The sequence below is a fragment of the Corylus avellana genome, chromosome ca5, assembly GCF_901000735.1.
Source record: "Corylus avellana chromosome ca5, CavTom2PMs-1.0".
In the NCBI taxonomy this organism is placed as follows: Eukaryota; Viridiplantae; Streptophyta; class Magnoliopsida; order Fagales; family Betulaceae; genus Corylus; species Corylus avellana.
In genome coordinates, this window is record NC_081545.1 from 1823396 (window position 1) to 1844887 (window position 21492).

The following is a 21492-nucleotide window of genomic DNA, read 5'->3' on the forward strand; positions in this document are numbered from 1 at the left end:
GTATGAGAATATTTGCAAGTAGTTGATGCTGGGATATAGTAGGACAGAGCCAGTTTGCATTAATGTGGAAGTTACTGTATCTGGAGAGTCTACAATAACATAACAAGCACGTGAAAACTAGTAATTTAGGTAAATATAGTCATAGCAAGAGTAATGACTGAACAAAGGACCAAAGTCATTGTACTTGCAAAGATAGTTGAAGTAGTCGAAGGAGGCAAACTTGAGGACAGCCATTCTGAAGTTTAATATTTGTTTCTACTTTGAAAGGTCCAGTGAACCCTTTGATTGGACATTGGATCCTGATGTTGGATGAATCTGAGGGATACCATTTGAAACTGAACTTCCAGCTTGCCAGACATGATTAACGGTAGTTCCATTCTGTAGTGGACCCACAACAGCAAAGAAAGTCATTTCATTGTTGGCATACATTGCTGAGAGGTTTGAAACTGGAAAGCTAAGAGTCTCCGGTTTCATCGAAGGGGTGTAACTGGTTATTGGTGTTGTATAAACTGTCATAATACCACTAGAATTGTGAAAAGCAACAATAGCTTGTGATCCAGCCATCCCTGTTCCGGTCGGATTGATTGCCCATGCAATCCATCCTGTAGAAGTTTGAGTTGCTCTGTACGCAATTTGAATGCTTCTGGTCGATGGAATGTAGTTCCAGTGCAGATGGGCCTGTAGTACTGGAAGGTCGATGCAGGAATCGAATACTTCGTTAGTTGAAAAGGTGTAGCTTGAGCAGGTTTGAGCGGTGGAAATATAGAGTAGAGAGGTGATGATGCAAATTATCAGCATGATTCTGGAGGTTACAGCCATTGGAGACTTAAATTTTAGGGCTTCCTTGGGCTTAGGACTAAAATGATTTCCTGGGGAAAGAGGGTCTGAGAATTGGGGCCAGCTGTTGGGTCAAAACATTTTTTAATATTGCTGAAATACTTGCAAAAATTGTTGAATGGAAATTAGAAGTGTTGTAGAAGCTTAAAAACTCATTTGGGCAGTGTTGCAGAGATGAATATACCAATCTTTTTGTTTTGAAGATGCCAATGGATGGCTCTAGGGATTAGACACTAAAATCTTAATGAAACAGAAATGGTTACTATCTCTGTGCTGTGGATACTTATCCAAGATTGGAGCAGAATGTTTCATAGAATTGAGAAGTCCTCAAAGGTGTTAGTCTGTATGAGGAGATCAAAGAAAGTGTTGGGCTTTTATATAGATAATGGTTGTAATTTGTAAGTCGAGTGGTTGCATATTGATTGGTTCAATATGTCAGTTTTCTGTGAATTACTGCAATCTCAGAATGGGGAAAATAATAAAATGAAATGAAATAGTCCATTAGAGATTTCTTCATTCTTGCGTGATCATCTTTCCATGGTCCTACTTTTCTCCTATTATGCAACAGCTTTTTCCCACCAGTTCAACAGCAAAGCCTAGTCCACAAAATGAGCACTGTTTGATCAACCAACAAGGAACCAGGAAACCTATAGGTGGCCTATAACTCTCTTAGCGTGAGAAGACAACCTTTTTGACAGGAAAAGATAAGCATTTTCACCAACCTCTAGAATTGGTTCCATTAAGAAAATGTACAAGGTTTACGTGTAAGAAGTCAATGATATAGAAAGATTATTGCTGGTGAGAAGTTGTTAAAACAACATGAAGTTTTAAATGTGACATGTTGATATGGGATGGACGGGGATAGGTTGCAATGGGCTGAGAAGGCACTCAAGCTTTACTTGGTTGGGCAAGTAAGGCCATCCGAGTAGGTATTTAAACTTTTTGTCTGAGCAAGTTAGGTCGGGTGCCTTCTCACATGAACTGCCCTATTGCATACAATACAACCAACTCATTGCATCTGATTGAGATACCTTTGGTTTGTAAGTTGTGATGTAATAAAAATTTTGAATTTTGATGAGTCATCTATATCTTTAATAAAGTCGAGTTCAGTCGAATATTGAATGTTCAAATTTGATTCGTTTAATTTTTTTTTTTCGAACATGAGCTAAGCTTGAGATTATTACCGCACTAGATAATCTGCTTAAACTTTGTTTATTTATTTTTCGAACGAACTTGAACTTGTTCACGAGATTGTTTAATTTTTTTTTTTTTTTTTGTGTGGTAAATCTACACTAATTATTAGTTAATTAATTATTATTAAAATTTTATTATTTGAGTTAATTAGATAAAATAAGTTGAATCCTAAGCAATTTAATATTCGAGTTTATGTTTGTCTTATAGTATGTACACATTCATACACACAAACCCACAATTACAATAATTTAAACTATATTTAAGATTTTTTCAAAATAATAATAAAAATGAAAGTTATACGAGTCAGCGTAAAAGTTTCTTCAAACGTTATCATTTAATAAAGAAATAAATCCATCTAAGCCGACTTGATTTAATTTTTTTTGACAGACTTGATTTAAATATGAAACGTCAAAGAAGGCTACTGTTTTAAATGCAATGCAAAATGGGGTCGTTTTATGAAGATGTTAGGTAAGATATTTGAATCTTTGCTTTGATTCTTTCTCATATCTTAGTTGGATGGGGATGGGGCGGATTTTCTGCCACCGTCGTCGTGACGTTAGGTCTGCATGGGAATTAAAAGGTTCCAGAAGGTCGGACAACGTGTGTCTTGGACCGCGTGTTTTTCGTATTACAAACTTTTCGGCCGCCGCTTCTGAAATTGACTGTTTTTGGATTTGTTCTTGGTCAAATCCAATTAATTTGTAGGGCGTTGTTTGTTAAGCTCCTTATCATCCCCTCACTTTCCTTCATGTTATTTAATTCTTTTTTTTTTTTTTTTTTATCAAAAAAAAATTATTCTTACTTTTATATTAAATCATTCACTTTTTATATCACATCATTTACTTTTTATTACTATTCAAATAAAAAAATCATTATAAAACAAAAATTTTTCACTTTCGAATACCACCTTTTCATTTTCTCATACCAATTATTATTTTATTTTTTATTTTTTATTTTTACATCTAAGAAGTGTGGTGGTGTTTGGTGTTGTTTGCCAAACACCACCCTAGGAATGTATGACTGTGTTTGGCAAATGATCGAATCGGGCCGGATTGGACAAAAAAACTCTAAAAATTCTTCTTAAAATCAATTCCAATATTTTTACTTTTTATATCACATCAATTATTTTTTATTATTATTCAAATAAAAAAATAAATACAAAACAAATTTTTTCATTTTTTTATACAAAATATTTTTTTTTTCTCTCTCATATCAATTAAATCTGCTACAATACCGTTTCACTCTCTTTTTTCATTCCATTGCCAAACACAGCCTATGAGAAAATACAAAAACTCCGAACCCCCCTTGTCCTGATTATATATATATATATATATATATATATATTTTAAGAAGAATTGTCTTTGTATTTTTAGGAATATTTTATATTTAAATTTGTTTGTTAAGATTTTTATTTTAAAAAATAAAAAACACAACCTTTTTTTGTTAACAAAAGCTGCTTGTAATTTTTTTTTTTTGTTAATTTTTTGTTTTTATTATTTTTTTCACTTAAACTACTCCTTAATAGACAACTACTTGTAATTTTCATCATTTGCTCAGAGAAGAAAGATAGAGGAAGTCAACTTTTGTGAAACATTGAATTCCCATTTAAAAATAGTTTGGAAAATTGCTTCCAACCCCTTAGGTTTCCACCTTATACCAAAACGAAGCATTGAATTTTTCTTTTTGGTTTTTATGTGTAAAGTAGGCCACTTGGCAAAAAAAACCCCATTAAGACTTGGACGGAGAGTGCCTCATAGTCATAGGTCCTTATTTGACCAAAAAAAAAAAAAAAAGCTTGGGTCAATTTCTCAAATTAAATTTCCTAGGTTTTCACCTTTAATATATATATATATATATAAGTATCTAAGTGGGTATTATTATAGGTGATTGAATGAATGATTATCATTTCTTTATTTTATAACTAGCAGAACAAAATTATTTTGATTTTATGGGGGAATTTTTTATTTGGTTGGTAGTGTCCTAACTAATAATTAATTAACCCTAGCTCTTTTGCATTTCTTAAATACAAGTTGGGAAGCTGGAAACACAGGAGAGAGGGCAGTGAGAGTAGTTTATTGTATAGGCTGGAATGCATTAACAAGACAATTACATATGATTAGTTGACTCCTGCCTAATTTTATGGAAATTTGTCCCTGAGCTTCTTGACACCACACAAGGGTGTCTCATAGTCATAGCTAACAGTATCAAAGTATCAAAGGGTATTCTTGTTAATATGATTTGGGAGTGTATTTTGTATTTTTATTTGAAAAATATATTGTGAAAAATGTTTTTGATGTGTTTAAGAGCGTTTTGTGTTTTAAGTTATCTATCAGGGTTAAATGCATTTTTTTGGTACCTGTCATAAATCTAAATACCAACTTGCATCTTTCGTCGAGGTTCTTTCTACTTTTTAACACAAATATACTTCACAATGCTTAAAAAACGCAACACTTGTTTTAGATCAGTTTTTAATATTATTTAAACATTAAAAAAAAAACTTAAAAAAAGCATTAAAACTTAAAAAAAAAAAAAAATTGAAAAAAAATTATATTTGCCAAAATTAGGGGTGGCTTGGCCAACCCCTTTGGTCAATATGGGGTGGCTAGCTAAAACACCATCATGGCCCTTGTGACTGTGAGTGGGTCGGTTACCACTAGACCGGCCATAAAGGATAGCTAAAAACACCTTCAAGCCAAACGGGGTTAGTTTAGATTATTCCCATTTTAAAAAATTTATCTATAACAGACATCACGTTTTTAAGTATGATGACGTGAATCTCTGTTTTTTTTTTTTAAAAAAGCACAAAACCTAAATAGAATGTGTAAGTCAGTATTTTTTTTTTAAAAAAAAAAATTGAAATAGCCTATTCATAATCACCCTTATCACATCCACCAAAAAAAAATCATTTAATCATTTTTTTTAGGACTAAATATTTTTTACTATTTTTGCTTTAAAACGGCCGGTTGGTTGGCCAGAAAAATTTCCCATGTGGAAGCACATGATTCTTGTCCCCAATTGCAAGTTATATTTATTACTCTTTTTTTTTTAAAAAAATAATAATTATAAACAAGAAAAAAAAAAAAAGAAGTTAATTCTTCATGTGATGGTTTTACATCAAAGCTATTGGCCATGAGTGTATTAGATAATTAGAGATATTATTTATTTTTGTAGCCAATAAATTATAAATTATAATCAATCTAGGTTACCAAACAACACCCCTAACTCTCGGCCAAATGTAAATCGGGAAAAAAGCCAAGAGACTGTTGATTGAACGGTCACCGTCGGATCAAGACAACGTCGGTGGATCACGAGTCATGACGCATGTTTAACGTAGTTTGACCAGCACGCTATGTGGACCCCACCAAGGTGACTATTGCTTCGTGTGTACGGCTTTGTCAATATATGACCGTAAAATTCCGTCGCAATTTTGTGGTGTGAAATGAAAAACTCAACGAAAATGTCAAAAGGCCATGCCCAAGTCAACACGTTCATTATTATTTTTTATTTTTTTTCTTTCTTTTTTGGGTCTGAATAATAGAAAGTTCTTCATTTTTATTTTGACTTTCTTTGCTATACCACCGATCAATTGGACATTAATTTAAATTTTACGGATTTAATAATATATATGTTATCATATGGCAAGGTGTGCTATAATTTTTGTTCGTGTAACATGTTGAAATGATGTCGAGGTAATAGTATAAGATTATATAAGTCAACTTTAATCCAACTTATTTAATTAATTAAGTCAAAACCCTCGAGTCTAATCTACTAATTTCGTACGGGTTCGTGTAAAAAATGATCAGTCCTAAATATAACATGTCAAATTCAAATTATGTCATTATGAGTCAATTATAATTCGACCCATTTAATTAAACGGGTCGGACTCTTCAACTGTATTTGTACGGATATGTCGAAAAATAAAAATATATATTAATTTTATGTTGAATTTATGTGGAATTCACAAGTTAATTTTATATTTAAATACACCATTAGACATTAAAAAAAAAAAAAAAACCATAAAGGTGTTCTTATATTCACAATCGTTCGTCATGGAGGCAATTTGATTAGTTAACACGCAATGACGGAAATTAATCTCTTGATTAAAGCCGTTATTTTTGACCAAAAATAACTTTCACTTGCAGACTTTTTAACGGCCTTAATTTGTCACCGGAAAATAATTACTATTTCCAGAAGCATCCAACACGTATCAGCTGGTGGTGCAATTTTCTTTGGCATTGGCCGCGGGGTTGGTGCAGGGCAGAACTGTAATTAGCCAGATGGATTTACAAACTGCGTTGGAGACTTCTATTTTCCTCATTGCTGATTCAACGCGTGGGGCATGGTGATGGTGGCTTTCCACATTGCTGGTTTCTTGGAAACTTGCAGGTGTCCAAAAGGCTGGTGTGGAAAGGGAGAGTGGTTGGACTTGAAGACCAACCCAAGAGAGAGAGAGAGAGAGATTTTTCTAAAGTTAGAAGGAAACAAACTTCCTTGACTTCTTCTATTGCATTGCTATCCATTTTAGTAATTCTTTAATCTCGGAGCTCTTTATATTCAGGAAAAAACTTCTTCTGCCAACAAGATTTAGAACCCACCTTCACTTCTTTCTGTTTCCCTCACATCTCTCTCCTCTTTGGAATCTGGCTGTGAATCAAGGCTTTTTGATCCAAAGCCTTGAAACCCAGATAGAGAAAAAACCTTGGGAAACAATTTTGGTGTCATCTGGTGGCAGATACCCAGATACAGAGAAGTTGTTTTCCTTGCGATATTGATCTCTGGGCATAATATATCAAAGGCGTCGACTTTTTGTATTGGCCTCGCCATGGGAAAAGGTTTGACAACTTTGTTGCTTTCTTGTGTTCTGTTCTCTCTATTTGCCTCATCGTTCGCTCAAACCTGCAAGAGCTATACGTTCTCCAGCAACAAGTTATACACCTCATGCTCAGATCTTCCTGTTTTGAGCGCTTTCCTTCACTGGAGCTATGACCAGTCAACCAATAAAGTTGAGATTGCGTATAGACACACAGGAACCTCAACTTCGAATTGGGTTGCTTGGGCGATTAACCCTACAGGATCAGGAATGGTGGGAGCACAAGCCCTTGTGGCCTATCAAAACTCCAGTTCAGTCATCCACGCATACACATCCCCAGTGACTGGATATGGAACAACGCTGGCAGAGGGTTCTTTGAGCTTCGAGGTTTCAAATCTCTCTGCAGCATTTGTGAATAGCGAGATGACGATATTTGCTACACTGACGCTTGATAGCGGCACGACAACGGTGAATCAAGTCTGGCAAGAAGGTCCTCTGAGTGGAGGTAGTCCTAGCAGCCATGATACCTCTTCGAGCTCACCTAATATGAAATCAATGGGCACTCTGAATTTTCAGGATGACCAGGCGACAACAACCCCATCAGGAGGTGGAGTCACTCCAAGGCGTCGAAGACAGAATGTAAGTAATTCAATCTTCAAGGTCATTTTTTGCTTAATATTTGTCCTTTTGGCTTAATAAACTGTTTTGTTTTCTTGATGATCCTTGTGTTTTGGCTTAATCAACTGTTGTTGTCAAATTTGTTTTTGAGGGGTTTACTTTCATGAATTGTCATGTAATTAACACCTATTTGAGACTTAAAAGTAAAAAAGTAAAAAAGAAAAAAGATCCTTGCTAATAATTCTATGGGAAAAATGCAGTTTACCTCCTGAAATTTTAAGAGTTTTTCAATTTTAACTTCAAATTCAAAAATTGACAATTTACTCCCCTGAAGTTTCAAAAATTGGCAATTTAAACCTTCCGTTTAGTTTTTCCATTAAATTGGACGAATTTTTTTTTAAAAAAGCCTAAGGGTAATGATGTAATTTCATAGATTTTCGTCCATTTGGACGGAAAAATTAAACGGAGGATTTAAATTACCAATTTTTGAAATTTCAGGGGGTAGATTGTCAATTTTTGAACTTTGAGGTTAAATTGAAAAACTCCTGAAACTTCAGGGGGGGTAAACTGCATTTTCCTCTAATTCTATTGTATAATTATTATCTTTGTAATGGTTCTTAGACATAGGCAAATATGTAATTGTGTTCAAATTTCTCCTCTGGCGACCATATTTCTTCTCTTAGCTATACAATAACATGAGCAATTGGAGGGTGTTTTTTGTTTTTGGTTTGAAAAACAGGTCTACATGAATGTGAAATGTTAATGTCGAGAACAAAAAACAAAAGATAGAAAACAAATTCGTTAACCAACATGGATTCTAACTATATTCATATAAGGGTCTAATTGTATCCATCTTTGGATTGAATATTTTCAGGTTCACGGAGTACTAAATGCGGTTAGTTGGGGGACTCTGATGCCCATTGGAGCCATGATTGCAAGGTACCTAAAGGTGTTCAAGTCCGCAGATCCTGCATGGTTTTACCTGCATATTGCTTGCCAAACTTCTGCATATGTTATTGGGGTTGCTGGATGGGCAACGGGTCTAAAACTAGGCAGCGAAGCCTCTAGTGTTAATCAGTATGATACTCACAGGAACATCGGCATAACCCTCTTCTGCCTTGGATCACTTCAGGTACTGCATATTTTCATGCACCTACACTAATTCACCACTTAAGGGTTGAAACTGTTTATGTTCATCTTTTAGACTGGTAATTGTCATATTATGAGTCAAAGTATGAAGCAATTTATTGAAATTTCTCATGTGAGCGCACATGTAAGTGTTGTGTACTGTTAAAATATTAATCTCACCATGTCTATCAACTTAAGTTTTTTGGACAATTGGTAATTTAACTAGCATCAAAGCTAAGGGCCCGAGGTTGAACTTGTCTTTGTCATTTACCTCTAATTTTATTTCAACTTAAATGAGTTAACTCATTGAGGAAGACTTATCATGTAGTGAGTAGTCAATATTAAATGCATTGATGGGTTCTAATATGTATTATCAAGGCCATGTCTTGCCATTTCACATTCTTTATTATCAAGGCCATATCTTGCCATTTCACATTCTTTTCCTTCGTCTTTTCTGCATAATGCCTATTTTTGTCCCAACTAGCTCTGCCCCTTCATCCATGCTTTATAATTTGTGTATTGTAGCTTTCTTACATTTTGCTTCACATGGCTGTAGGTGTTTGCCCTGCTTTTGAGGCCAAAGAAGGATCACAAATACAGGTTATATTGGAACATCTACCACCATTCTGTGGGATATTCTGTCATTGTCCTAAGCATCATCAACATATATGAGGGATTGGATATCTTGGACCCTGAGAAGAAGTGGAAGAGGATATACACCGGAATTCTGATTTTGTTGGGCGTCATTGCCGCTTTATTGGAAGCCTTTACTTGGTTCATTGTTATCAAAAGGAAACAGAAGAGCTCTGAGAAGTACCCCGAGTATGGGAATGGAGTGAATGGTTCTAATGGCTATGCTGCCAGAACAGAGAATGGGGTGTAATTTATTCATGAGAAAGATCAGATGCCTCACTAGCTTATTTTTGTAGGATTTTACACCATGGGTGGGGATATTTGAATGTCACGTATGTTTGAGAGAGCTTTAGTACCTTGTTTTACATGATTTTTTCTTTCACCTTGTAGCCATTTATGAGTAGCTTGTTGCTTGGACATTCACTGTGTGTGTAATTCTTTACTGTACTATATACAATGGACTTCATGTTTCTTATCTGTCTTTCGGATTGATCTCTTTGTGGGCTTTTACAATGGGAATGAGAGTTCTTCTGATCTGAAAAAAAAGAGTCAATATTAGGGAAAGCCGAGTCCCTTGTGTTTCCTGAGGGGCATGTTCTAAGTCCCCCATAAATAGGCATAAACAACTGAGCAGGTTTGTCATGTGTTGGGTTTAAGTTGTATCGAAACATGGATATAAGACTATATGAGTCAATTCTAATATAATGATAAGATTCTTCAATTCTACTCTAACTTATTAATTTTGTATTGAGTACGTGTTGAGTTCACGAGTTGTGTAAAGAATTATTAGTCCGGGTTGTGGAAAGAATTATTATACTATACTTGTGTACATGAAAATGAAGGGTTTTTTCACTCTGCTCTTGATTTCAGGGAAGAGGTAATGGGTGATGTAGCGAAAGCGACATACGTGAAAGAAAAACTGTGTTTTCAATACACAATTCAACACACGCGTTGATAAAGAAAATTAAATATTATAGATTGCAAAAAAAAAGTCTCTTTCCTATCATAACGATGACAATTTTATAGCAAAAACCCTAAAGTTGAAAAAGATAAACCAATCTCCTAAGAAAGGAAATCAAAATAAAAGAAGGAAAATAAACTAGTTATGGAAGAACTTGTGCCAGAAGAAACTTGAAAATTGTTATGTAAGAAATTTTCCGAATCACGTTTTGTCTATTAGTCTTTGCTTTCCTTCTTGGTCAAGATCCTTGAATCTGAAAGGGCTCTTTGGTTAGACGGTAAATCCAACTTCCTTTGATCCGACGGCAAATCTCTGCAATAGTTGAAGATAAAGTCAAAGTGTCATATGTTCCAAAGTTTAAAAGAGAAGATAAGACTGTAGAATCTGCTGTTGATAGTAACATAATTTTTCGGTTTCTAAGAGAGTTTTTGAGAGATTTGTCCCAAGAGCTTGGCGTGTTACAGTGTTACTACACAAACTCTTAGAGTGTTGATTCCGATAAGATAAGCCTTGCATGTGAAGAATTTTGGAATGGGATTCAAGCCAATGTGTTGCGACTGTACGACTGAAGCGATAACGGAAGTTTACCGGTGGTGATCAGTAAGGAGATTGCTCATTGAAGAACGGCCAATGGAGAGTTGGAGCTGTAACACCCTGAAAAATAAAATCAATTTTAAATCTCGAGGCTTACTGCATGGGTTCGATTTTGAATTATATTACTTACTAAGTCATGGACTTATTCGTTTGTTTTTCTTTCCGACTGTGAGATTTATTTATCCTGGGAATTGAGCGAGTATTGGCAAAGTTGGTAAATTAGAGTTTTTCGTTGGATTTGAGGATGAGCAAGGAGTCTTATTGCAGATTGTAGAGTTTTATTTTAGTTTATTGTATTTGTAAGGTTGTTTTATTAGTAAGGTTTGCTGTATTTATGCTCAGAGATGTATTGTGGCTTTGTAAAGTTGCTCAGATTACTGTAGTATCTTTCATATTCCACCTTTTGTTTTTTTACTCTAATAGATGTTTAGGGTAGTCTTTCTCAATTAACTCCCTATTAGTTGACATGGGAAATTTTGCTTATAATTCTTAGATTGATTGTTTCTATTAATTAGCTCTAATGGATTATAGATAGATCCATTGAAGCTTATTTACGTGGTAAATGAGTCTGCGTCCTGTGGGAGGTGCACAAAATTTAATTATTAATTTATTTAAATTTCGAGGGCATTATAAGTGGTATCCGAGCAAAGGTTGATACAAGGGCTTTTTAGCTGCGATATCGAGTGGTCTCTGGACATTTGGCTCTAGAATCTTATGAATGATATGGGCATAAGTTTTGATCATAGAAAAGTAAATGTAATATGATAAGTCTACTAGGTGAGTGTAAAGCCTACAACAAGAAGAACCCTCATTTCCATTCAAAAAGCCCACAAAGAAGTCAATCCGAAAGACATATAAGAAACATGAAATCCATATATATATATATATACTACAGTAAAGAAATACACACTATGAAAATGTCTGAGCAACATGCTACTCATAAATGGCTACAAGGTGAATGAAAAAATCAAGTAAAAGAAGGTACTAAAGCTCTCTCAAATATGCATGACATTCAAATACCCCCACCCATGGTGTAAAAGCCTACAAAAATAAGCTTGTGAGGCATCTGAGGAGGCAAAAAGCCTAGTCTTTCTCATCTATAAACTATACCCCATTCTCTGTTCTGGCTGCATAGCTATTAGTGCCATTCACTCCATTCCCATACTCGGGGTAATTCACAGAGCTCTTCTGTTTCCTTTTGATAACAATGAACCAAGTAAAAGCTTCCAATAAAGCGGCAACGACGCCTAAGAAAATCAGAATTCCGCTGTATATCCTCTTCCACTTCTTCTCAGGGTCCAAGATATCGAGTCCCTTAAAGATGTTGATGATGCTTAGGATAATGACAGAATATCCCACAGAATGGTGGTAGATATTCCAATATAACCTGTATTTGTGATCCTTCTTTGGCCTCAAAAGCAGGGCAAACACCTACAGCCATGTGAAGCAAATGTAAGAAAGCTACAATACACAAATTATAAAGCATGGATGAAGGAAAATGCCATAGGCAGAGCTAGTTAGGACAAAAATAGGCATTATGCACAAAGCACAGAGGAAAAGAACTTGAAATTGCTGGCAAGATCAGGCCTCACTCACAACATTAATCCAAATATGACAAACAATTTCGATAATTTGCTTCATACTTGGCCTCATAATATGACAATTACTTGTCTAAATGATGAAGATAATTAGTGCATGTGCATGAAAATATGAAGTACCTGAAGTGATCCAAGGCAGAAGAGGGTTATGCCGATGTTCCTGTGAGTATCATACTGATTAACACTAGAGGCTTCGCTGCCTAGTTTTAGACCCGTTGCCCATCCAGCAACCCCAATAACATAGGCAGAAGTTTGGCAAGCAATATGCAGGTAAAACCATGCAGGATCTGCTGACTTGAACACCTTTAGGTACCTTGCAATCATGGCTCCCATGGGCATCAGAGTCCCCCAGCTAACCGCGTTTAGCACTCCATGAACCTGAAAATATTCAATCCAAATATACAAAAAATTAGACCTTTATATGAATATATTGTAGAAATCCAATTAAAGGGCCTTGAAGATTGAATTGCTTACATTCTGTCTTCGACGCCTTGCAGTGACTACACCTCCTGCAGACGTTGTTGTCGCTTGATCATTCAGAAAATTCAGAGTGCCTGCTGATTGCATATTGGCTGAGTTCGAAGTGGTATCATGGCTGCTGGGACTACCTCCACTCAGAGGACCTTCTTGCCAGACTTGGTTCACCGTTGTCATGCTGCTATCAAGCGTCAGTGTAGCAAATATCGTCATCTCGCTATTCTCAAATGTTGCAGAGAGATTTGAAACCGCAAAGCTCAAAGAACCCTCTGCCAGCGTAGTTCCATATCCGCTCACTGGGGATGTGTATGCGTGGATGGCCGAACTGGAGTTTTGATAGGCCACAAGGGCTTGTGCTCCTACCATTCCTTGTCCTGAAGGGTTGATCGCCCAAGCAACCCAATTCGAAGTTGAGGCTCCTGTGTGTCTATACGCAATCTCAACTTTGTTGGTTGATTGGTCATAGCTCCAGTGAAGGAAAGAACTTAAAACAGGAAGATCTGTGCATGAGCTGTATACTCTGTTGCTGCTAGAGAAATTATAGCTCTTGCAGGTTTGAGCAAACGATGAGGCACATAGAGAAAACAGAACACAAGAAAGCAACAAAGTTGTCAATCCTTTTCCCATTTTGGTGAACTTTGATCTATGCCTAGAGATCAAAACCTCAAGAAAAACAAGTTCTCTGTATCTGGGTATGTGCCAGATGACACCAAAATTGTTTCCTAAAGGAATTTCTCTATCTGTGTTTCAAGGCTTTGAATCAAAAACTTTAATTTACAGCCAGATTCCCAAGAGGAGATGTGAGGGAAATAGAGGAAGGGAAGGAGGGTGTTAAATACTGTTGGAAGAATCGAGTTTGTTTGACTCGTTATTTCTAGAGGGTGTTTCAAATTCTGACTCTGTATTTGTTTTTTGCCTTGCTGACGATCCAATATGAACAACTTTGACGATCAAAGAATCAGTAAAAATAGATGGCGATCATGGAAGGAGTCAAGGAAGTCTGTTAACTTTATTTTATTTCTAATCTATTATAAATTGACGATTGTGATGAGCTAAGAAATTATATAATTAGGCTATGAATGAGTATTTGAGACATGTGTTTTTTAACTAGTAATGAATGAGTAAATCTATCTATAATCTATTTAATAGAATATGTTACGACTGTTATACAATTGAAATGATGTAACAGTAAAAATTTACTTGTAATTTTTTATTTCATGAGTGCTAATCCAATGTTTGATACTGTCGTATAATATTCTACTAAACATCACTACTTTTAATAACTCAAAAGACACAATACTTTTAAAGACATTCTCTAATCTTGAACCTTTCTCTTTGTATGTTTAGTAAAATTGCATAGAGTAAGACCACGTGGTAAATGGGTGGACTTCACATAGGTCCACTATGTCCTTAACAAGGGCAGTTGTCTTTCAACTCTTGTTGATTGAGACCAACACCATGCTGGTGCACTTTATACAAAAGTGGCTTAGCCACAAGTCAGAATTCTGGCCCCTTTTTGGTCAATATGGTCCTAGACTTTTATATCTCCTAGTGGGATGATCTGCTTATCAATACAAGCACTTGACAGCCCCTACAATATAAGATAGGCCAAGCCCCAGCCTAAAATCTGTGTGAATTTCAGATTATGATTACAATCTGTGTAAACTATTAACAAATCATTCCAAACACCCAATACATTTCAAAGCATTCTCTAATCTTGAAACCAAATATTGCCCATGCAAATGAATTTTTTCAAAATTAACTTTTTACCCTCAAAAAGTGTCATTTTTTGTTGAAAAATATAATTAAGCTTCCGAACTGTTACTCTCCAAGCTATCAAGTATGATACTTAGATAGGTCAAACTATCATTCTTTATCAAAACAGCCCCTCTATCAACATGTACATTGAATGTGACCACCTTAAGGAAATTCTTTCCAAAATACCCCAACTTGTGACCCTTAGAGACCTACTTTAAAAAAGAGCAAAGTTGAACAAATTCAGAAGGGTAGCCGAGCCACCCCTAAAGGTGGCTGAACCACTTTCAAAACAGACTAAAAGCACATAAATTGAATTCCACCGGTCTCAAATGTACACACAATCAAACAAGTTCCAATGGTCTGGTAAACACAAAAATCACATAGGTTTCTCATTGAAAATTTAAGTGGGGAATTGGTTTTATCAACTTAATCAAACTGTTTAATGTATCATTGAATTTAGAAAATTTACCATTGAGGAGTCCAAGATTGAAATGATTTTAGATTTCAGTAAAATAGCTTAGCATATATTCGGATGGAATGAATTTCCTATGGCAGAACATGTTTTTTTTGTGAGTATACGATCTACATTGAATGTCCCCTTACTTTCCTTGTTCATGTGGGTTAGATTGCACGTAGGCTTGAGAAACATGTGATGCTGCCAAATATTGTCTTTCTGGAATGGTGAATGCTAAGTGTTCCCATGTTCGTAAAATTAGGAGAACACAAGAAAAACACCTTACATTTCTCTTCTGAAATACTCGATGCTTTTCTAGCTTGGTGTGTTATTACGGTTTCACTACAATCCATATTATGATTTGCATCTGCACTATTCACAAGATCTGCTTGGCTGGCTAATGTTGTAGAGATATCGTTAACACCCTCCCCCGCTTTTCGGTGACGTCCTATACTCACAGAAAAAACAATTGGCAATATCCAGCAACCTTCGAAGGTGGTGTGGAGATTTGAAAAGGATAATATCAAACTCGAAAAATGGTTTATGATTTTAAAAAGAGTTTGTGTCAACTAAAAATATTCTTAGTTTGACCATGATTTTTGGTCATACCAAATACTGAAAAATAAGGAGAACGTTTTTGAAAAAACATTTTACATCGAAACAACATAAGTACAAAAGAGAGGTCATCCAACCAGAATTATGATCCTCTCTATTTCATTTAAACTTGAGAATATCCAGTTAATTATAGTGGAGGGGTATTTTTATTCTTTGATCAAAAAGTGAAAAGACAAAATTATTATTCCATTATAACTAACTAGACATTCTCTGGTTCAAATGAACTTGAGAGAATCATGTTCCATTCGACCAATAGAACATATCTTACAAATCCAAGCGCAAAGTAAATGGGCTTAAGGCCCAGTACAACATATTTGGCCCAAAAGCTAAATAAAGGTGCCTCGGTAAAGAACCCACAGTATAGAAACAAAGTTGACTTTTGAATCTGATACAAGGGTTGAGCAAATTCACCGACTCGCCGCCAACCGAGCCATTTTCGACCGAGTTTTGATCGTAGCCGACTGTGGCCGCCTAGATGATGGACGGGAGGCGGCATGATTTTTTTTTTTATTTTGAATTTTTCGGTGCGGTAGGGGCGAGAGAGGTTTTTCTAACCGAATTGGCTTCACCGACCGACTTTGCCGACCAATTTTTCATTTTTTCACTTACTGACATTACCGACTGCTATTACCAACCGATATTACCGAAACCGACATTACCGACCCCCATTACCATTCGGTGATATAACAAAAAGTTGGCGAAATAAGTCGGTGAAATTTTTGACTTTACCAACATTGTCGGTGAGAAATGTGAAAACACAATTTTTCTACCGAAACCGACATTATGGACCGATTCTCGGCCCTTACAACATAAGTCTACCCGTACATCTCTGAGGAGTCAATTGGGGTCAGTGGGAAAGATGAACGCGTAGGGATGGGGATGCAGGACAATCCTCATTGCTGAGTCAAGGCGTGGGTTTTTTCTTGGTGGCTGCGAAGTGTGAACGTTGAACATGAACTGGTTTCCAAAAAGCTGGTGTGGAAAGGGAAATACTTTTCTAATGTTAGAACTAGAAGGAAACACACTTCCGTACTCTTTCCTTGATTGCAATGTATTTTACTGATTCTTTGATCGTCATAGTTCTTTAAACTAGACCATCAGTAAGTCAAAAACAAATTCTAGAAATAACCAGTCAAACAAACTCGATTCTTCCAACAGTATTTAACACCCTCCTTCCCTTCCTCTATTTCCCTCACATCTCCTCTTGGGAATCTGGCCGTAAATTAAAGTTTTTGATCCAAATCCTTGAAACCCAGATAGAGAAAATACATTAGGAAACACTTTCAGTATCATCTGCAACGTACCCAGAAACAGAGAACTTGTTTTTCTTGAGGATTTGATCTCTATGCATAGGTCAAAGTTCACCAAAATGGGAAAAGGATTGACAACTTTGTTGCTTTCTTGTGTTCTGTTCTCTCTATGTGCCTCATCGTTTGCTCAAACCTGTAAGAGTTATACTTTCTCTAGCAGCAACAGGGTATACAGCTCATGCACAGACCTTCCTGTTTTGAGTGCTTTCCTACACTGGAGCTATGACCAATCAACCAGTAAAGTTGACATTGCGTATAGACACACAGGAGCCTCAACTTCGAATTGGGTTGCTTGGGCGATCAACCCTTCAGGACAAGGAATGGTAGGAGCACAAGCCCTTGTGGCCTATCAAAACTCCAGTTCGGCCATCCACGCATACACATCCCCAGTGAGCGGATATGGAACTACGCTGGCAGAGGGTTCTTTGAGCTTTGCGGTTTCAAATCTCTCTGCAACATTTGAGAATAGCGAGATGACGATATTTGCTACACTGACGCTTGATAGCAGCATGACAACGGTGAACCAAGTCTGGCAAGAAGGTCCTCTGAGTGGAGGTAGTCCCAGCAGCCATGATACCACTTCGAGCTCAGCCAATATGCAATCAGCAGGCACTCTGAATTTTCTGAATGATCAGGCGACAACAACGTCTGCAGGAGGTGTAGTCACTGCAAGGCGTCGAAGACAGAATGTAAGCAATTCAATCTTCAAGGCCCTTTAATTGGATTTCTACAATATATTCATATAAAGGTCTAATTTTTTGTATATTTGGATTGAATATTTTCAGGTTCATGGAGTGCTAAACGCGGTTAGCTGGGGGACTCTGATGCCCATGGGAGCCATGATTGCAAGGTACCTAAAGGTGTTCAAGTCAGCAGATCCTGCATGGTTTTACCTGCATATTGCTTGCCAAACTTCTGCCTATGTTATTGGGGTTGCTGGATGGGCAACGGGTCTAAAACTAGGCAGCGAAGCCTCTAGTGTTAATCAGTATGATACTCACAGGAACATCGGCATAACCCTCTTCTGCCTTGGATCACTTCAGGTACTCCATATTTTCATGCACCTACACTAATTATCTTCATCATTTAGACTAGTAATTGTCATATTATGAGGCCAAGTATCAAGCAAATTATCGAAATTGTTTGTCATATTTGGATTAGTGTTGTGAGTGAGGCCTTATCTTGCCAAGAATTTCAAGTTCTTTTCCTCTCTGTCCTTTCTGCATAATGCCTATTTTTGTCCTAACTAGTCTGCCTATGGCATTTTCCTTCATCTATGCTTTATAATTTGTGTATTGTAGCTTTCTTACATTTGCTTCACATGGCTGTAGGTGTTTGCCCTGCTTTTGAGGCCAAAGAAGGATCACAAATACAGGTTATATTGGAACATCTACCACCATTCTGTGGGATATTCTGTCATTATCCTAAGCATCATCAACATATATGAGGGATTGGAAATCTTGGACCCTGAGAAGAAGTGGAAGAAGATATACACCGGAATTCTGATTTTCTTAGGCATCGTTGCCGCTTTATTGGAAGCTTTTACTTGGTTCATTGTTATCAAAAGGAAACAGACGAGCTCTGTGAAGTACCCCGATGGGAATGGAGTGAATGGCACTAATAGCTATGCTGCCAGAACTGAGAATGGGGTATAGTTTATAGATGAGAGACTAGGCCTTTTCCTTCCTCAGATGCCTCACTCGCTTATTTTTGTAGGCTTTTACACCATGGGTGGGGGTATTTGAATGTCATGTATGTTTGAGAGAGTTTTAGTACCTTCTTTTGCTTGATTTTTTCATTCACCTTGTAGCCATTTATGAGTAGCTTGTTGCTTAGACAGTTTGATAGTGCGTGTAATTCTTTACTGTAGTATATATTGATGGACTTCATGTTTCTGATATTGTCTTTCGGATTGACTTCTTTGTGGGCTTTTACAAGTAGGATCTGAGGGTTCTTCTAATACAAGTCCCTTGTATTTATTGAGGCAGGATAGGGCTAGCAATTTTTAACATTATTCATAAACTTAATACGAACTCAACATAAAATTAACGGATTAGTATTGGACTATCTATTCCGTTTAGTTAAATAGGTCGACTTATTATTGACTTTTATCGTCTTATACTTATACCTTGACATGAACCGAATTCAACACACGAACATGAATTACCATCCCTACGATTGACCAAGGCCGCGTGTTTGTGTATGTCACAACCTGAAAATGAAGGGTGTTGTCACTCTACTCTTGATTTCAATTGATGAACAGTAAGGAGATGTTGAACACATAAGTATTTTGGGCTAATAGTATGGACCATTTGTCAAAAGACTGAAGCAGGCTTCTTTCTTTGACAGTTGATGTTAAGTTAAACAGCAACATTTAAGGCAAGAGGTAATGGGTCAGGGTGTGCTTCGGATAGGGCTTAAACTAAAATCTGTTGAGGTATATGCTTCAAGGTTTCACTAAACCAAATGGGCACGTGAAATATCTCTCTTGCAAAATTTGCTCCACAAGCAAGTTAAGCTTGTTTGGACTTCGCTGAGAAGGTAAAGAACAGCAAATTTTAAACATTTAAATATAGTTTATTAAAAATTTAAACAATTTTCAAGCTGAACCAATATTGTTTTTTTGGCTGCTACAACCAAATCTTCTCACAGCTTTTCCAGCTCCCATGCTCACGCACTTGGATTTTCTTCTAGATACCATTTTTTTTTTTTTTTTTTTTTAGGGTTTGGCCCGAGGGGGTGGTTCGGCCGCCCCCAGACGGCCGGCCTGGGGGTGGCTGGCCACCCCCTATGGGATGGTTCTACAACCTCAGCATTTTTATTTTATTTTATTTTTATTTATTTTTAAATAAAATATGACGTGGCATTCAAAAATTCAAGTACCACGCCATGTGGTGCCCACGTATAAGAGTGACGTGGCGTTCCATTAAAAAACTTAACGGAATCTTGACAGAGGTACCAAGCGGGTTTATTAACTTACTACAGGTACCATTCGTGATATTTTTGAAAACCTAAGTGGCAATTTGATTTTGGTGCAAACCACATGTACTGAAATAACATTTAACCCCTGATTTAGAAGGAAATAATGGGGCAAAAGATTAATAATTACAAAAGATTTTATGAGGAAAAAAATGGTAAAGACAAATTATTATTATTTATTAGTAAATTACCTTTCTTTATTATTTTTTATTTTATTTTACATGTCCACAACATAAGAAGGGGATGAAAATTCAAACTAGTGACTTCTGCTTTATGAGGCGTAGTTCCCAGCTGATTGAGCTACCCTTTGGGACTTATTAGTAAATTACTATTATAAAGGATTGACCCATGAAAAGAAGCTAATTTCTTTTTTTTTTTAGGGAAACTTTAGAAAGCCCCCTTGAACTTATAGCCGTTTTGACAAACACTCCCTGAATTTTCAAAACTCTCACTTAGGCCCCCTGAACTTTGGTTTCTCTCACTTTGGACTCTTTTAACGTTAAAGTCAAACAATTTGACTTTTTATACCCATTTTACCCTTCCCCAAAACTACGTCGTTTTGTGTCCTAAAACTACAACACTTACCCAGTCCAAAACGACGTCGTTTTAGGTATTAATTTTTTTTTTTTTTAATAGAAAAGCAAAATATTAAAAAAAAAAAAAAAAACCGAAATCGGAAGCCATCCCCTTGGCCAAAAATGGGGTGGTCCGGCCACCCCATTTTGGCCAAGGGGACCCCCTAGCCGATCTGGGGGTGGTCGAACCACCCCCAGTGGGCGTCGGTCCCTTGCTGGCCAAAAAAATGGATCGGGTGCTTTTGGGGGTGGCCGAACTACTCCTAAAGGGGCTGGGGTGGTTTCGGCCACTCCATACGGCCATCTGGGGGTGGTCGAACCACTCCCATGGGTGGTCTGGTCACCCCCTTGGCCAAAAAGAAAAAGAAAAAAAGGGATCGGGTGCTTTTGGGGGTGGCCGGACCACCCCCATGGCTGGGCCACCCCCAGATTGGCTAGGGTGAGCCACCCCGATTTCGTTGTTTTTTTTTTTTTTTTTTAATTTTAATTTTTATTAATATTATGCTTAAAACGATGTCATTTTAGGTTGGGTGGTGATGTAGTTTTGAAGCCCAAAACGGTGTTGTTTTGGAGTCCAAATTGACGTAGTTTTGGTTGAGGGTAAAATGAGTATAAAAAGTTAAATTGTTTGACTTTAAAAAGTGAGAGCAAATCAAAGTTCAGGGGGCCTAAGTGAGAGTTTTGAAAATTCAGAGTTTGCTTGTCAAAACGGCTGAGAATTCAGGGGGGATTTATGAAGTTTCCTTTTTTTTTTTTTTTTTTGGTCAAACTCACCAAAGTCTACCAACAAAACCTTCACCACACAAACAAATTCCATCCACCCAAAAACACGAGGCCTCTCTCACAGTGAAACTGAGAGACAGAGCCAATGTTCATTCTTCACAGAACGGCCATGGCCGCCTCCAACTCCTTACTATCCACACCACTCCTCAGGTCCTCTGTCTCCCACTT

At 36.7% G+C, this 21492-nt stretch overlaps 3 protein-coding genes across 3 annotated transcripts; 1 reads left to right on the plus strand and 2 right to left on the minus strand.

Moving 5' to 3' along the window:
* Nucleotides 1-22: 22 nt before the first annotated feature.
* LOC132183387 (cytochrome b561 and DOMON domain-containing protein At5g47530-like) lies at nucleotides 23-1836 on the minus strand. The gene has a single exon (XM_059596815.1). The coding sequence runs from the start codon at nucleotides 817-819 to the stop codon at nucleotides 256-258; it is 564 nt and encodes a 187-aa protein (XP_059452798.1). The 5' UTR covers nucleotides 820-1836; the 3' UTR covers nucleotides 23-255.
* A 4618-nt stretch (nucleotides 1837-6454) lies between these two features.
* On the plus strand, nucleotides 6455-18771 carry LOC132180676 (uncharacterized). Its single transcript, XM_059593577.1, has 7 exons — nucleotides 6455-7480; nucleotides 8334-8591; nucleotides 9144-9464; nucleotides 10091-10097; nucleotides 16934-17676; nucleotides 17773-18030; nucleotides 18319-18771. Exons 1-7 carry the CDS (start codon nucleotides 6854-6856, stop codon nucleotides 18640-18642), a joined length of 2538 nt encoding a protein of 845 aa, XP_059449560.1. The 5' UTR covers nucleotides 6455-6853; the 3' UTR covers nucleotides 18643-18771.
* LOC132183385 (cytochrome b561 and DOMON domain-containing protein At5g47530-like) lies at nucleotides 11713-13622 on the minus strand. The gene is made up of 3 exons (XM_059596813.1): nucleotides 12848-13622; nucleotides 12494-12751; nucleotides 11713-12206 (listed from the first exon to the last, which is right to left on the minus strand). Exons 1-3 carry the CDS (start codon nucleotides 13475-13477, stop codon nucleotides 11880-11882), a joined length of 1215 nt encoding a protein of 404 aa, XP_059452796.1. The 5' UTR covers nucleotides 13478-13622; the 3' UTR covers nucleotides 11713-11879.
* Nucleotides 18772-21492: the final 2721 nt, after the last annotated feature.

Bases quoted from the DNA above. Each gene is read 5' to 3' on its own strand.
- LOC132183387 (XM_059596815.1), bottom strand. From the start codon at position 819: ATGGCTGTAACCTCCAGAATCATGCTGATAATTTGCATCATCACCTCT.
- LOC132180676 (XM_059593577.1), top strand. From the start codon at position 6,854: ATGGGAAAAGGTTTGACAACTTTGTTGCTTTCTTGTGTTCTGTTCTCT. The intron at 8,592-9,143 runs GTACTGCATATT...ACATGGCTGTAG, and splicing joins TCTGCCTTGGATCACTTCAG to GTGTTTGCCCTGCTTTTGAG. The intron at 18,031-18,318 runs GTACTCCATATT...ACATGGCTGTAG, and splicing joins TCTGCCTTGGATCACTTCAG to GTGTTTGCCCTGCTTTTGAG.
- LOC132183385 (XM_059596813.1), bottom strand. From the start codon at position 13,477: ATGGGAAAAGGATTGACAACTTTGTTGCTTTCTTGTGTTCTGTTTTCT. The intron at 12,752-12,847 runs GTAAGCAATTCA...GAATATTTTCAG, and splicing joins CAAGGCGTCGAAGACAGAAT to GTTCATGGAGTGCTAAACGC. The intron at 12,207-12,493 runs GTACTTCATATT...ACATGGCTGTAG, and splicing joins TCTGCCTTGGATCACTTCAG to GTGTTTGCCCTGCTTTTGAG.